Below are 13897 nucleotides of genomic sequence, written 5' to 3'. Positions count from 1 at the left end.
AGGGTTGAGGGAATTCTTGCAGAGTGACACGCTTAAAGTATCCTGGCTCCCGTCCTGGTACACGGGCTGCGCCCCGCCTATGCAGGCATCTGCCCTCTGTGCAGACTGCGTTCCCGAGGCCGCGGGCTACGCCCCCACGTCTCCGCGCCCAGGCCGTGAGCAAGAGTCTCCGCCGCCCTGGCCGCCTGGGAGCCCCTGAAGCCCAGCAACTCGCTGTGGCCTTGGGAAGGGGGCGGGCCCAGGACCACGAACACCGCCCCCTCAACCCTGCCTGGCTTCGCTCCCAGTGGCCTCGGGGGCGCGCCGCCGCGGAGACTGACGCGAAGCCCCACGCTTTCGTAAGAGCGTGCGCGCGCCCGAGGACGTACGTCATCGGCGTCGGCTCCCGCCGGCTGGGCGTCCGGTGGCCGGTGTAGCAGAGCGGGAGCGGCGGGCGGCGAGCAGAGGAGCTAACAGGTGGGGGCACGGCACGCGGACGGACCCCCCCAAAGGCCGGGAGGAGGCGCGCGACGCGACCTTTCCTGATCTCCCGGAGAAGCCTCCACTCCATTGTCTCCTGGCCCCACCCTCCATTGGGCACGCCCTTCACCTTATCCCCCACCACTTATTGGCTGCAGGTCACGCCCCTCCTCAATTTCTGGTTCCCCATTGGCTCTTCACCTTGTCCTCTCCGGGGCTTCTCATCGGCACAGGCCACACCCTCTCATTTGTCACCAGACCCCGCCTTAATAGTGGGGGGCTCCTCCCCCATCCATCCTTCATTCATTATGCACCCAGTGCTGGGTGCTTGGTACACGGGGGTGAATCAGACCCCATTCCTGCCTTCGGGGAGTTCAGGGGATTGTGGGAGGACACGGACCTAGACTCCAACAGTGACAGCTCTGAGTAAAGAAGTCGCCGAAGCAGTGGGACACTAGACGCGGGGAAGGCTTCCTGGAGGAAGTGAGGCCTAAACTGAGCCTTGAAGAATGGTTAAGAGTTTGCTCCAGGAATATATTGCAAAGGCATTCTTGGCGGAAGGACCCGAGACGTGAAAAAAACAGGCGTATTCTGGTAATTTCGAGGAGGTATGTCGAATGAAAGAAGGGGAGATGGAGGGGACTGGGCCAAGTAGAAACCTGTAAAGGGGTGAGGAGTCCAAAAAACTGTACAGTTAGTTAAAGGGAGTGAAGCCTGGGACCTGAAGTCTTTTCAAGCAGCTGGTCATTAGGCAGGGTAGAGAGGAGTGGAGAGGGGGAAGATGAAGTCTAGATAGGGAAGCAAAGTGCAGGGAAGGAATAATTCTAGTTCTGAAAGAAGAGCTCTTGGATTCATTTATTTATTGAGCAATTGCTGCGGGCCAGGCACTGTTCTGGGTTCTGGGGACACAGCTGTGAATATTGGAAAAGATAAAACAGATAACTATCAAATATACCTATCATACAAATATAAACTGTACTGAAGTACACTCCAGATGGTGATGACTGCTACAAAGAACAATAATTTGGGGAAGGGGAGATAGTGGAGAGGGGAGAGGAGGTTTACTATTTTATTGAGGGTGTGTTAGGCTTTTCTAATAACATGGTATTGATGCAGAGATTTGAGGAAAGTGAGAGAGTGACCCATGCCATTATACAGGGGGAGGAACATCCCAGACAGAGGACATATTCTGTTTGATATGCCTATTAAACATTCAAGTGATGACACTGCAGTGAAGATGGACATGATGGCATGTGCCTGTGGTTCCAGCTAGTTGGAAGGCTGAGGTGGGAAGATCGCTTGAGGCCAGGAATTCAAGACCAGCCTGGGCAAATAGACAGTATCTCAAATTGCACTGAAATTGGCAACACTGGTCTAAAGTTTATGGAAGAAGTCTGAGCTAATGTATGTAAAACCACAAGAGTGGATGAGAACATCTAGGGAGTGAACATAAATGGAGAAGTTTCCATAGGCAAGTCCTGGAGCATTACAGTATTAAGAGGTCAGGGAGACAGGGATGACCAGCAAGGTAGGAGGAGAACTAAGTTCGACTGTGTTTGAAAAACCAAGTGGACAGCATGTTTCCAGGATGCAGTGACTTTTTTTTTTTTTTTTTGAGATGGAGTTTCGCTGTAGTTGCCCAGGCTGGAGTGCCATGGCACAATCTTGGCTCACCGCAAACTCCGCCTCCCGGGTTCAAGCGATTCTCCTACCTCAGCCTCCCGAGTAGCTGGGATTACAGGCATGTGCCACCACGCCCAGCTAATTTTGTATTTTAGTAGAGATGGGGTTTCTCCATGTTGGTCAGGCTGGTCTCGAACTCCCGACCTCAGGTGATCCACCCGCCTCGGCCTCCCAAAGTGCTGGGATTACAGGCGTGAGCCACCCTGCCTGGCCTCCAGGAGGTAGTGATTAACTGTATCGGGTGCTGATCAATATGAAGGTCATTGCTGGTCATTGGTGACCTTGATCAGATCAATTTGGATGGAGTGCTGGGAACAAAAGGCTAATTGGAGTGAATTTAAGAGAGAACAGGAAAAAAGGAACTGGAGACTGGGTATAGATGACTCGAGGTATGTGCTGCAATAGGAGCAGGTGGAGGGAGATGCAGCGGGGCTGTAGCTGGAGGAGTGTGGGTTCTAGTGAGGGTTTTGTTTTGTTTTTTAAGATGGAGAACTAACAGCATGTGTTTATCCTGATGGAAAGACTCCAGTAGAGAGGAAGAGATTGATGATGTAGGAGAGAGGAGAAATGCTGGAAATGAGTCACTGAGCAGGCAAGGGAGCTCAGCAGCTGGAGCCTCTCCAGGCAGTCTCTGGGGAGGGTTGGGATTGGACTGAGTCCTGGAACAGAGTCGGGGTGAGCGCCCTGACACTGGCTTTGGATGACCACTGGAAAGATCCCTCAGATAGGGGACAAGCCAGAGATTGGCTTGGATTTGCTGAAGCTTTCTTCTGCTTCCCAAAAGCAGATTCTAATTTGGATTTCAACAGATGGCTCAGAGGAGAGAGGGCATTCTGGGGGGTACCGGCGTAAGCATGGGGCCCTCAAACATTGAAACTGACTGAGGCCAAATAGGCAGGAGGATGTGGGTAAAGCCAGGTGGATGGGCAGGGGTGGCACTGAGAAGATGCCATAGGCTGAAGGCAGTCCCTGAGGTCTTCTCACCTACCTAATCTGCCCAGGCAGCTGAAGCTGCACTGTACCACCTCCCAGATTAAGTGAGTGAGCACAGAGATTAGAATCACGAGTAAGGGGCTCAGTCCTTGCCTTCAGGAGCTCAGGCTGAGAGGATTCCAGTAACCACCATCTAGGTGGGTGTTTAAAACTCTTGCTTTCGGCTGGGTGCGATGGCTCATGCATTTAATTCCAGCACTTTGGGAGGCCGAGGCGGGAGGATCACTTCAGGCCAGGAGTTGGAGGCTGCAATGAGCTGTGATCATTGCACTGCACTCCACCTTGGGCAACAGAGTGAGACCCTATCTCAAAAAACAAAAACGAAAACAAAAGTGCTTTCTTCCGGCCCAGCATATTTGGGTGAGTCTGCTGGAGGCAATGGACACTGCAGCCAATCAGACCCCTGGTAGCAGAGCCTGGGCCCACCAAGGGCCCAGCAGAGGCAATGTGGAGTACAGGGCCTGCTGGTCGTTTGGTCACACCCACTCATGCTGGTCTCCACATGCCCTTCTGTGTCCCCAGAGGTCGACAGTGTGGGGAGTTGGAGTGACCCGGCTGGATGTGACCCCCAGGACAGAATGGTGCTGGACTCAGGGGCTCAGGCGTATGATCAGGCACCCCCCAGCCCGCCTACCAGTCCCCCATCCCTGTGCCATAGGCTGAAGCCCTCAGACCGAGATGGGCCACCACTGTACCCCTGGTCTCAGTCCCTGGCCTTGCCCCTGGCTCTGGCAGTCCCCCCAGCACTGCAGCCCCAGCCTGAGCAGCAGCCGTTCTCACAGATGCTCCTGGGCCACCGTGGCCACATGCGTCGCAGTGAGAGCACCTACTCTGTAAATAGTACTGGCCGGCGGGGGCGTGGCACCCTGGGACGGCCTCCACCTGGACGGGGACGGAACCCAGGTGGGGGCACCCTGCGGCCTGCAGCCTCCCTGCCTCACATTGCTAAGACTCAAAGGGATGCAGGCCATATTGCCAGCAAGAGCCCCTGCATGTTGGTGGCCCTGCGGCCAACCAACATGGACCGTGAGCGAGACAAGTTCTTCCAGTCCCATTACACCTACAATCCACAGTTTGAGTACCAGGAGCCCATGCCCACGGCTGTGCTGGAAAAGTACTGCGAGGCCTCTGGACAGTTCATCCATCAGGTCAGTCCAGCCTCCCCACCATATCCTGGCCCTGACCACCCAAGGGGCTTGTCCTGACCAGCCACTGTGGCCCCGTGTACAGGCAGTTGGCATCATTGAGGCTGTTCTGGAGAAGTTTGGAACCTATGAACACTTTGAGGCTGCCACTGGGGGGCAGCTGCTCACCAAGTGCCAGATATGGTCGATTGTGCGCAAATACATGCAGAAGGAGGGCTGCGTTGGGGAGGTGAGCTTGCCTGCAGAGCCCTTCCTCTACATGCCCCAAATCAGGGTGTCTTGTGGGCGGTCCCAGGTCCAGCTTCACACCTGACCCACCCCTGCCCCTACCCCAGTGAGGTGGGAGCTGGTTCTGAGCAGAGGTGATGAAGGGTGGGTGCCCTGGCCAATTGTCTGGCCTCGCTGCCCTGTAGCATCATTGGGTCCACCTGCACCCTGGCCCCAGGCTGGTGGCCATGGCTCAGAGCACTGCCACCTGCAGGTTGTGGTGCAGCTGAGTGAGGACCTGCTGTCCCAGGCAGTGATGATGGTGGAGAACAGCCGGCCCACATTGGCGATCAACCTGACCGGAGCCCGCCAGTACTGGTTGGAGGGCATGCTGCGGCATGAGATAGGTCAGGGTGTGGGTATCCGGGCAGATGGGTAGGCATGAAAGGGGCCTGGGAGCTGGGACGGGTGGGAAGGAGGGGCCCCAATAACTCCCCTTTTTGTTTCTCCCCCTTCCCTCCTGAGGTCGGGGCTTTCCCTTCCTGAGCAGCCACCTCCCGCCCTCTGCTTACAGAGGTAGGCCAGAACATGCCTGCCCATGCTCTGGGCTCGCTCTCATCTCTTGGTCCTTTCGGGTATATTTTTCTCTCCACTTCCTCTCCGACTTCTCCCAACAGTGCGGGCAAGGCTGGTCAGGCCCTGACCGGCCAGAGAAAGAACCCTCAGGGTCCCACCAGGCCAGCCACCACGCTGGCCCTCCAGGGTGGATGGAAGGCCAGGTCCTGGGAATGGACTTGACTTGAGGACACATGGCGCCTGGTTTAGGAGGGGGGACTGGCCAGTTTGGGCAGGGGGGTGCAGGGCACTAACCACTATTCCTATCTGTCTGTCCCTCTTCCTCGAGAATCCTGTTGCTCTGGGCAAGAGGTGATTTTTACCGGGGGCATCAGCGTGACTGTTCAAGATGATATGGGCACCCAGGATGTTGGGCAGGGTGGTATATGTATTCTTGTGCCCAGGAGGGCTGGGGGCAATGTCAGTTTGGGAGAGTTCGTGCACGTGTGTGGGTGCGTGGGTGTAGGGTGGGGGGCGGATGGGTGGGAGAGGATTCATGTATGTGAGCCTCTGTGGATCCTTGGGTGCGAGTCCACAAGAGGAGGAGCTTCACGCTGCCTGGGGCTGGGAGAGCCTGTGTGCGAGCCTGAGTTCAGGAGCATGAGGATGGAAGTGTCGCGGCCAGAGCCCCGGCCAGATGGAACAGGGCCAGGGCTGGGCTCGCAGGCGGGTCCCCGAACGCCCCGCCCAGCGCCGCCTCCCCTCGCCTTCCCCGCAGGCACCCACTACCTGCGGGGCGTGAACAACGCGCGCCAGCCGTGGCACAACGCGGAGGGCCGGCTGCGGTACGGGCTGCGGCCGGCGAACCCCACGGAGGAGGGCCTGGCCAGCCTGCACAGCGTGCTGTTCCGCAAGCAGCCGTTCCTGTGGCGCGCTGCACTGCTCTACTACACCATCCACCGCGCCGCGCGCATGTCCTTCCGTCAGCTCTTCCAGGACCTGGAGCGCTACGTGCAGGACGCCGACGTGCGCTGGGAGTACTGCGTGCGCGCCAAGCGCGGCCAGACCGACACCTCGCTGCCAGGTGTGCGCCAGCGCGGGGGAGGTGCCTAGAGGCGGGGTGGGGGCGGGGCTTCGGGCGAGGGGCGGGGCTCACCGCCCTCCTTCCCTCCCAGGTTGTTTCAGCAAGGACCAGGTGTACCTGGACGGCATCGTGCGCATTCTGCGACATCGCCAGACCATCGATTTCCCGTTGCTGACCTCACTGGGCAAGGTGAGGGGCTGTGGACCTTCAGAGGTCCCAGCCAGCTCCCTGCCTCGCTGTAGAATTCCCTGAGCCTCGGATTGGTGCTAGACCGAGGGCTGGGTGTCAGGCCTGTGGTGGTGGTGGGGGGGGGAGCGTGGGTGGAAGTGAGAACAGGAGATGAAATGACTCTGGCAGCAAAACCAGGTGCTTAACGGAGGCTGCAGGTGTATGTAGATACTGCATCTCAAAGGAGATGAGCATTCCAGGCCAAGGGAGTGATCAGGAAGGCCAGGGGAAGAAGGCTGCAGAAATGGCCAGGGACCAACTCCCTGGCACTGGCATTTGTGCCAGGCCGAGGAAAGTAGATTTCATCTGAAGCAACGGGGAGTGAGAGGAGCTTTAAGCAGAGGAGTGACTCTGATACTTGCTTCAGAAGGCTCCTTCTGGACATCATATGGGAGGTGGATTGGAGAGAGGACTAGGGAAGGGAGTGCAGGGGCACGGAGGAGGCCTTGCCTGTCACTCCTGCAGAAGGGATGGTGGTCTGGCCTAACCAGGCAGTGGCCGCTGGGTTGGAGGTGAAGGGACAAGCTGGAGAGCTCTTCAGAGAGGGGAATACTTTTAACTCAGCGGCTACCCTGATGGGAGGGTGAGAGTCCAAGCCCCCTCCCGGGAATCTGACCTGGGTGACTGTGAAGAGGGTGGAGCTGGCATAAGCTGGCACTCAGGAGTTGACTATTGGACATGGGGCCATCCTGAGGGTTATCCAGGGGAAGACATTAAGGAGGCAGTTGGATGCCCATGTTTGGAGGTGAGGGTCTGAGAGGCTGGGCTGGAGAGAGAAGTGGGGTTGTAGGGCATCTATGACAAAAAGAAACTGTTGAGAGAAAGAGCAAAGATGAAGGATTGAGTCTAGAGGTATAAAACGTTGTAGCTAATTGTGGATCAGGAGGGGAGAGGAAGAAGTCCCGGAGCAAAGGCTGTGAGCTGTAAGCAGTGGGCTGGGACCAGCTACCTGAAAGCCAGGGGCCACTGCCTATGCCTGATGCCTGGCTTCCTCCTGCAGGTGTCCTATGAGGATGTGGACCACCTGCGGCCCCATGGGGTGCTGGATAATACCCGGGTGCCCCACTTCATGCAGGACTTGGCACGCTACCGGCAGCAGCTGGAGCACATCATGGCCACCAACCGGCTGGATGAGGCGGAGCTGGGTCGCCTGCTACCCGACTGATGTCCGTTGAGGGCTGCAGACAGAGGCCCTGGACAGAAGCTCCAGATAGGCCCCCAGAACATGAAGCAGTTTGCTCTGTGCGTCCACGGCCTAGGTGTTTCTTGGGGGTGTTGGGAGGGCAGGAGCATTCCTTGAGGAGGAGTGGCAACATCAAAGTGTTTGTGTCCCTTGCCAGCCTCCCTGGGGTCTGGGGACCTGCAGCAGCATGTCTGGCAAACTGAGTCGCCCTCCTGCCTCCAGCTCTCTGTTGAGCAGAGGGAAGGCATGGGGGCAGGAAGAGAGCTGAGCATTGATGGGGATGGGGGTGGTTTGGGAATAGAAACTTGTTCTTGCATGAGATGGCTTTGGTTGTCCCAGTACTCCAGTCTCTCCCTTCCCTTACCTGGCCCCTTGGTGCTCCTTCAGCATTCGTGCTGTCTACCTCTCACTGGGTCCTGGTGGGGGTCGGGCTCCCTTCTCCTGGGGTGATTGATGGCCTGAGCCTGGGGTCCTGGTAGTAGAGACCCAGCTGGCCTGGGGTCTGCTTTCCGACATTTTGCCTCTCTCACTGGTCATGTATTTATTCCATATTTATATGGTCTACTTCCTGTGGCTGGGAGCAGCAGCTCCTGAAGGTTCCGTGGGGTTGGGGGTGGGGGGGGTTGGACAGGACACTCCTTCTTGGAAGGCACCAATTTTCCCAGCCCCACTCCCATTACACACACACACACACACACACACACACACACACTGATTCAGGCCTTGAGAGTCAAGCCCAAGAGCTCCCTTGGCCCTGTTCCCCACTCCCGCCACTGGCCTCTGCTGTTCCTGTCTTTGCTCACACCCTCACAGCTGGTCTCTGGCAGAGGTTGGCATAGCCTAGGAGCAGCTGCAATTGCACCTGAGGGACAGGCCGTAGAGTTTGGTGGCCCAAGTCCTGAACCCCTCTTAGACCAGGTGAGGTGCAGAGGTGGTTGCTGCTTCCAGTTTCCCTTCAGACTTAGCTGTGTGAACCCCACTCCTATCCTTTGGCCTTAGTTTTCCCATCTGTAAAACTCAGAAACGCAGTTGGAAAGTCCTTATTCATTTAGTAAGCGAATATATTTATTATAATATGTATAGAGCGCCTTTTGTGTAAGTCACTGGTCAGAATCCTCACTGAGCTCCCAGTCCAGAGAGAAGCCAGACAATTAAAACAGTAATGACAATGATGTGTGTGGCCTTTGTCTACTCAAGGTCCCTTTCTGCTCCCCTCTTCTAGTCTCACTTCCCAAGGCTGTGAGCTCTAAGCCCTCCCTACGTGGAGAGAAGTCACCCTCCCCTTGCTCCATGTTCAGCTCAGGAACTTGCATGGGGTTGAGCTGGTACCTACATATGCTGCCAAGTGGCTCACCAGGGGAAATGGGTTGTGTATGCGGGCAGGAGGGTCAGGTCCTTGTCCCACTAGGGGGCTGGGGCTGGGATCTCCAGGGTGCAGCCTGGACTCCTAAGGGCAGATTAGGGCTGAGGACTGGATGATGCTCGTGGTGGGCTTGGGGCTGCCCAGGTCCCTGGGACTCAGAGGTACCCACCCTCAGTTCCTGGGCAAACAGCCAGAATCGTGGAGAGAGCCCAGGTCCCCTCCGACCCTCCGGAGTTTATTCACTTCCAGCGGTACTGGGCTGGACCGAGCCTTGGTGGCATCCGATTCAGCTCCAGCAGCATCCCAGGTCCTATCCAGCATGGGCGGGGCACCGCCGGTCAGAGCTCTGGCCTTCAGGAATCTAGAGATGACGGGAACAATGGTCAAAGAGGTGGGGTCCGGCATCCGCTTCCCAGGCCATGCCCTCCCGCCAAGCCGGCTTAGGGTTTGGGCGGACTCACACCTTCGGACTCGTCCCTTTCCTCGAAGTCCGGCTCGGGCTCTGGGTCCGGTTCTGGCTCCAGTTCTGGCTCTGGTTCTGCTTCAGCCTCGGGTTCCAGCTCTGGCTCTGGCTCCGGCTCCGGTTCAGCCTCTTCAGAGGCCTCAGCTTCCAGCTCTGGCTCTGGCTCCTCCGGGGTCCCGGATTGCACCACCTCGGAGCCCTCAGGGCCCCCGGCCTCGTCAGGGTCTGAAGCTCTGGGCAACCCGGGGCATGTGGTCCCCGAGCCGGGTGCCTCCGGCGTCCAGTGGCCTGGGCATGGAGGGTCATAGCTGCGGTCCCGGTAGCCTGGGGCGGAAGTGGGAGTGACTGAGGCTCAATTTACCCCTGTGCGGTTTCACACTCGCCTACTTCTAGCGGAGACGACAACCCTGCCCTCCCCGGGCCTTTTGTCTGCCCCAGCCCCGTCCCTGCTCTGCCCTAGGCCCCGCCCCGCGCGCTCACCCGGACCCACGTGCTGCCAGTCCCAAGCGGGGTCCGGCGCGCCCGCGGTACGCTGGGCACAGCGTAGCAGCTCCTGGCAGGCGGCCTCGCCCTTGCCCTGCACCAGCAGCAGTAGGCGGCGCACCCTGCGCTCGGCATCAGGCAGTGCATCCAATGCCTCGTACTCTGGCCCGGTGAGCACGCCCCGCGCCAGCAGCGCGTCCAACAGCAGTCCCGAGTCCGCCTGCAGCGTCTCGACCAGGCGTTTCCGCTCGCGGTCGATAGTCTCTGACGGCCGCTCCTGCGCGTTGCCCATTGTCGGGGCTGCATGGGGAAAGGGGAGAGAAGTAATGGGGGGGTGCCCTCCCCGCTGCCCTCGCCGCCTCTGACCACTCTCTCAATGCCCCCAGTGAACACCCAGGCTGGGGTTTAAGTTCACCTCGATCCCAGCCGCCAGACGGCTCCGCAAGCACAGGACCTGGAGGCCAACACGGGGAACTCGGTGTCCTCCTGCCTCTCCAGACGTTCTGTCCTGTCTCCTCCTCAGGCTCCTCCTTCTGTCCCCAAGCGTCAGCCGTGGCTCTCCTCTCCTCCCCTGCCTTTCCCAGTACTGGCATCTACTCTCTGAATGCCCTCCCCAACCAGGACGTCCTGAGCTCCACCCCCGGCAAATCCGAGGCGAGTTCAGACTCCGTTTATCCAAACTAAGGTCTTTCTCTCAAATCTGCTTCCCCACCTAACCAGGCAGAAAAACCTAGGATTGATGCTGATACTCCACACCCAGCTTGCAGACAAGTCCTTTCCAGTCTGACTCCTGAATATTTCTCTCACCATCCTCACCACTTACTAAGTCCAGCCTTCTGCCTCCTGCTTTGGCCGTGCAGAACCCAGGATCAGAGCTCCCTGCTTCCATACTCTATCCTCCAGTCCCCTCTGAACCCAGAGCACAAAGTGCTGAGAGCCTCCCTGCCCCTCTCCCCTTACCTTGACCCTGATATCCAACTTTCCAGGACAAGCCCCGCCTCTACACCCTCCCACCAACACCACCACCATAGTGCAACCCCAATGTAGTCTCATGGCCCTTCCTGGTCCCCTGATTCCTGAGCAGAGATACCAGAATCTTCTTCAGGCCTAGCTCTGACCAAGATCTCTTGACATCACCTGAGACCCACCTGCCTCCCTACTGAAGCCCTAACTCCTAATGTGACTGTCTCCCTGCTGACCCATCTGGCTCCCTGCTGACCTGGGAATGACCTACAGACATTTGTTGTTTGATCTTGAAGTACCCAAGGCCTAGCTCATACAGGATACCGACAAATACTTGCCGAACTTGGACTGATTTTCCTCCATGGATCGCACTATTTTGAGAGACCTTTTTTTTTTTTTTTTTTTTTTGAGATGGAGTCTCGCTGTTGCCCAGGCTGGAGTGCAGTGGCGCAATCTTGGCTCACTGCAACCTCCTCCTCCCAGGCTCAAGTGATTCTCGTGCCCAGCCTTTTTTTTTTTTTTTTTTTTTTTTTTAGAGGTGGGGTCTTGCTATATATATTTTTTGTATTTATTTATTTTAGTGGAGACGGGGTTTCACTATGTTGGCCAGGCTGGTCTTGAACTCCTGACCTCGTGATCCCCCTGCCTTGGCCTCCCAAAGTGCTGGGATTACAGGCGTGAGCCACCGCGCCTGTCCTGGTCTTGCTATATTGATCAGGCTGGTCTCGAACTGCTGGCCTCAAGCGATCCTCCCATCTCAGCCTTCCAAAGTGCTGGGATTACCAGCACTTTGTGAACCACCGTGTGAACCACCATGCCTGGCTCTTGAGAAACTATCTCTACCAACAGCGGCTATTAGGGAGAGTCAATCTGCTTTATCCATTTTTTTTTTTTTTTGACAGAGTCTCACTCTGTTGCCCAGGCTGGAGTGCAGTGGCACATTCTCTCGTCACTGCAACCTCCGCCTCCTGAGTTCAAGCAATTCTTCTGCCTCAGCCTCCCGAGTAGCTGAGATTACAGGTGCCCGCACCATGCTCAGCTAATTTTTTGTGTTTTTAGTTGAGACGGGGTTTCACTATGTTGGCTAGGCTGGTCTCGAACTCCTGACCTCGTGATCCGCCCACCTTGGCCTCCCAAAGTGTTGGGATTACAGGCATGAGCCACCGCACCCAGCTGCTTTGTCCATTTATTGTCAACCAAGGATTATGGCCCATTCCTGTGAGTGGCCTGACCCAGCCAGCAAGACCCCCGGCATTAGGAGGCAAAGACATCAGGCCTTGAACCATGCCCTCAGCCCACCCCCACCCTGATAATAACTTCTTCTCCTCCCTGCCTTGGCTTTGTTCACACGGCATCTTCCCATCTCTTCTTCCCTTTGCTGTCCCTCCTCTGCCTCCTTCTCTGGCTCTAGGAGGCTCGGCCTTCTCTGGGAGAGAGGATTTAGTCCTAGCTGCCATCCTGCCTCCCAGGTCTTTCTCAGTACCCTCTGGTGTCACACTATACCTCCCCCGTCACTTCACACCCTGGCTTCCTCCCATTGAAGCCCTTCCCCCCCAGGCCGAGACCAGGACTACCCCCTGCCCCTCCATCTCCCTTTATGTCCCATATGTGATGAATCTTGCTTCTCCACTTCTCAGTGAGTCTCCATCAGCTCCTGCCTTGCCACCCCACCATCGTCACCTCATGTCCTGTAACAGTCCCTCTGAGCCCCTCTCACTCCCATTCCGCCAGGCCCGATAGCACAGTGACTTTGACAACCCTCTGGGCTAGGATTGCTGTTCCCATTTTACAGATGAGGAGACAGGCTCAGAGATTCAGTGGTAAAACTGGAATCTTACTTGCTCCAGCCTGAACTATGAGGAACTGAACTATATTTTCCTGTCTAGCAGAATTCCATCCTAAATACCTATCTACCTCCCCCCCACACCCCACTGCCCATCAGAGACAACCCAAAATATCTGGTCTGGCTACTCTAGCCTCCTCCCACCACCCTGGACAGCCAGGCCCTTCCCAGCTTCCCTCCACCAGCCAGGGATCGGAGAACTCACTATGCCTCTGGCACCTCGGAGCCTTTGCTGATGCTGATCGCTAAGACTGGAATCCTTTTCTCCTCCCTCCGCTCCGTGGACCTATCCATCCTCCAGGACTCAAATGTTCCCTTGTCTACACCAATGCCTAAGTGTCCCAAGGGCTGGTGGTTCCTTCTTCTGTGTACCCCGTGAAAAACACATGCCCTCACTAGTGCATTAACTGACATCATTGCACTGTGTACACGCAGACTCTCCGCTTTCTTCAACTGAGTTTTCCAGAGTGTCCCTCCAATCGGTGGGCAAAGGAAGGGAGAGGGGGACAGCACCTACTCGGGACAGACACAGGGAGGGTGCAGATTGGATTGGCCCCTCCTTCTCTCCAACCTAAGTTGTTTTCATGTTAGCCTCCTCCTCCTATGATCCCAAGTCCTGCCCTTTATCCTGTCTGGGGGTAGAGACTCCAGCTGGTCTGGGCCCTCCCTTTGAGGCTCTCACAGCTCTCAATACCGAAGTTATTTAGCGGCCAGTCCTTCGAGGGTGACAGGTCCGATTCTTCCCAGAGAGCCAGGTGGCGGGGCACGGAGCTGGGTCCCATCCCCCAACCCCACCTCGCTGCGCGGGCTCTTTGGCCAGGAAGCCAGGGTCTTGGGACAGTGAAGAGCCTTTGCGCATGTGCGACTGCACGGATTTTTCCCCCCCCCCACCTCCCTCCACCCAGTCCCAGAGCTTGAGAGTCCTGCGGCAGGGCGGGGCCCACAGACCTACCCACCCCGCCCCCCCGACCCCCGAGCGCCGCAGCGGGTGGTGGGGCGCTGATTCTGCCCAATCTCGGTTTCCCTTCCCTCCCACAGCCGGGAGTGGGGCTCCCGGTCTGGCCCGTTTTGGGCGTCCCCACTCACGGGTCAAGCCTCGGCGGGGCAGGAGATGACGGTGCAGAAAGGGCCGGGCAGGGTGGGGGTGGGTGCAGCAGCTGCGGCGGGGGCGGGGCGGCCAGGGCTGCTGGGAATAGGGAGGGTGAGGGTTCTTCCCCGGGCACTAGGAGCCACACCGCGAAGGCC

The 13897-nt window shown here is 57.5% G+C and overlaps 2 protein-coding genes across 7 annotated transcripts; one reads left to right on the top strand and one right to left on the bottom strand.

Annotated features, from left to right (window-relative positions):
• The first annotated feature begins 5 nt into the window (after window positions 1–5).
• MATCAP1 (microtubule associated tyrosine carboxypeptidase 1) lies at window positions 6–8706 on the top strand. 2 transcript variants are annotated; one of them, XM_003812213.7, is made up of 7 exons: window positions 6–1067; window positions 3658–4283; window positions 4366–4509; window positions 4762–4894; window positions 5821–6126; window positions 6218–6315; window positions 7355–8706. In XM_003812213.7, the coding sequence occupies exons 2-7, from the start codon at window positions 3714–3716 to the stop codon at window positions 7517–7519; spliced, it is 1416 nt and encodes a 471-aa protein (XP_003812261.1). In that variant the 5' UTR covers window positions 6–1067; window positions 3658–3713; the 3' UTR covers window positions 7520–8706. The 2 variants fall into 2 exon arrangements, with proteins under 2 accessions (XP_003812261.1, XP_063453722.1); XM_063597652.1 differs by having other exon boundaries at window positions 4762–4922.
• Window positions 8578–13835, bottom strand: NOL3 (nucleolar protein 3). 5 transcript variants are annotated; one of them, XM_057300054.2, is made up of 5 exons: window positions 13739–13821; window positions 10262–13165; window positions 9844–10146; window positions 9362–9687; window positions 8578–9261 (listed from the first exon to the last, which is right to left on the bottom strand). In XM_057300054.2, the coding sequence occupies exons 2-5, from the start codon at window positions 10437–10439 to the stop codon at window positions 9211–9213; spliced, it is 858 nt and encodes a 285-aa protein (XP_057156037.1). In that variant the 5' UTR covers window positions 10440–13165; window positions 13739–13821; the 3' UTR covers window positions 8578–9210. The 5 variants fall into 5 exon arrangements, with proteins under 5 accessions (XP_057156037.1, XP_008962867.2, XP_063453728.1 ...); XM_008964619.6 differs by having other exon boundaries at window positions 9364–9687; window positions 9854–10146; window positions 13739–13820; XM_063597658.1 differs by lacking the exon at window positions 10262–13165 and having other exon boundaries at window positions 13739–13835.
• Window positions 13836–13897: the final 62 nt, after the last annotated feature.

Source organism: Pan paniscus, chromosome 18 (assembly GCF_029289425.2).
Source record: "Pan paniscus chromosome 18, NHGRI_mPanPan1-v2.0_pri, whole genome shotgun sequence".
In the NCBI taxonomy this organism is placed as follows: Eukaryota; Metazoa; Chordata; class Mammalia; order Primates; family Hominidae; genus Pan; species Pan paniscus.
This window is presented reverse-complemented; position numbering and strand designations above follow the sequence as displayed.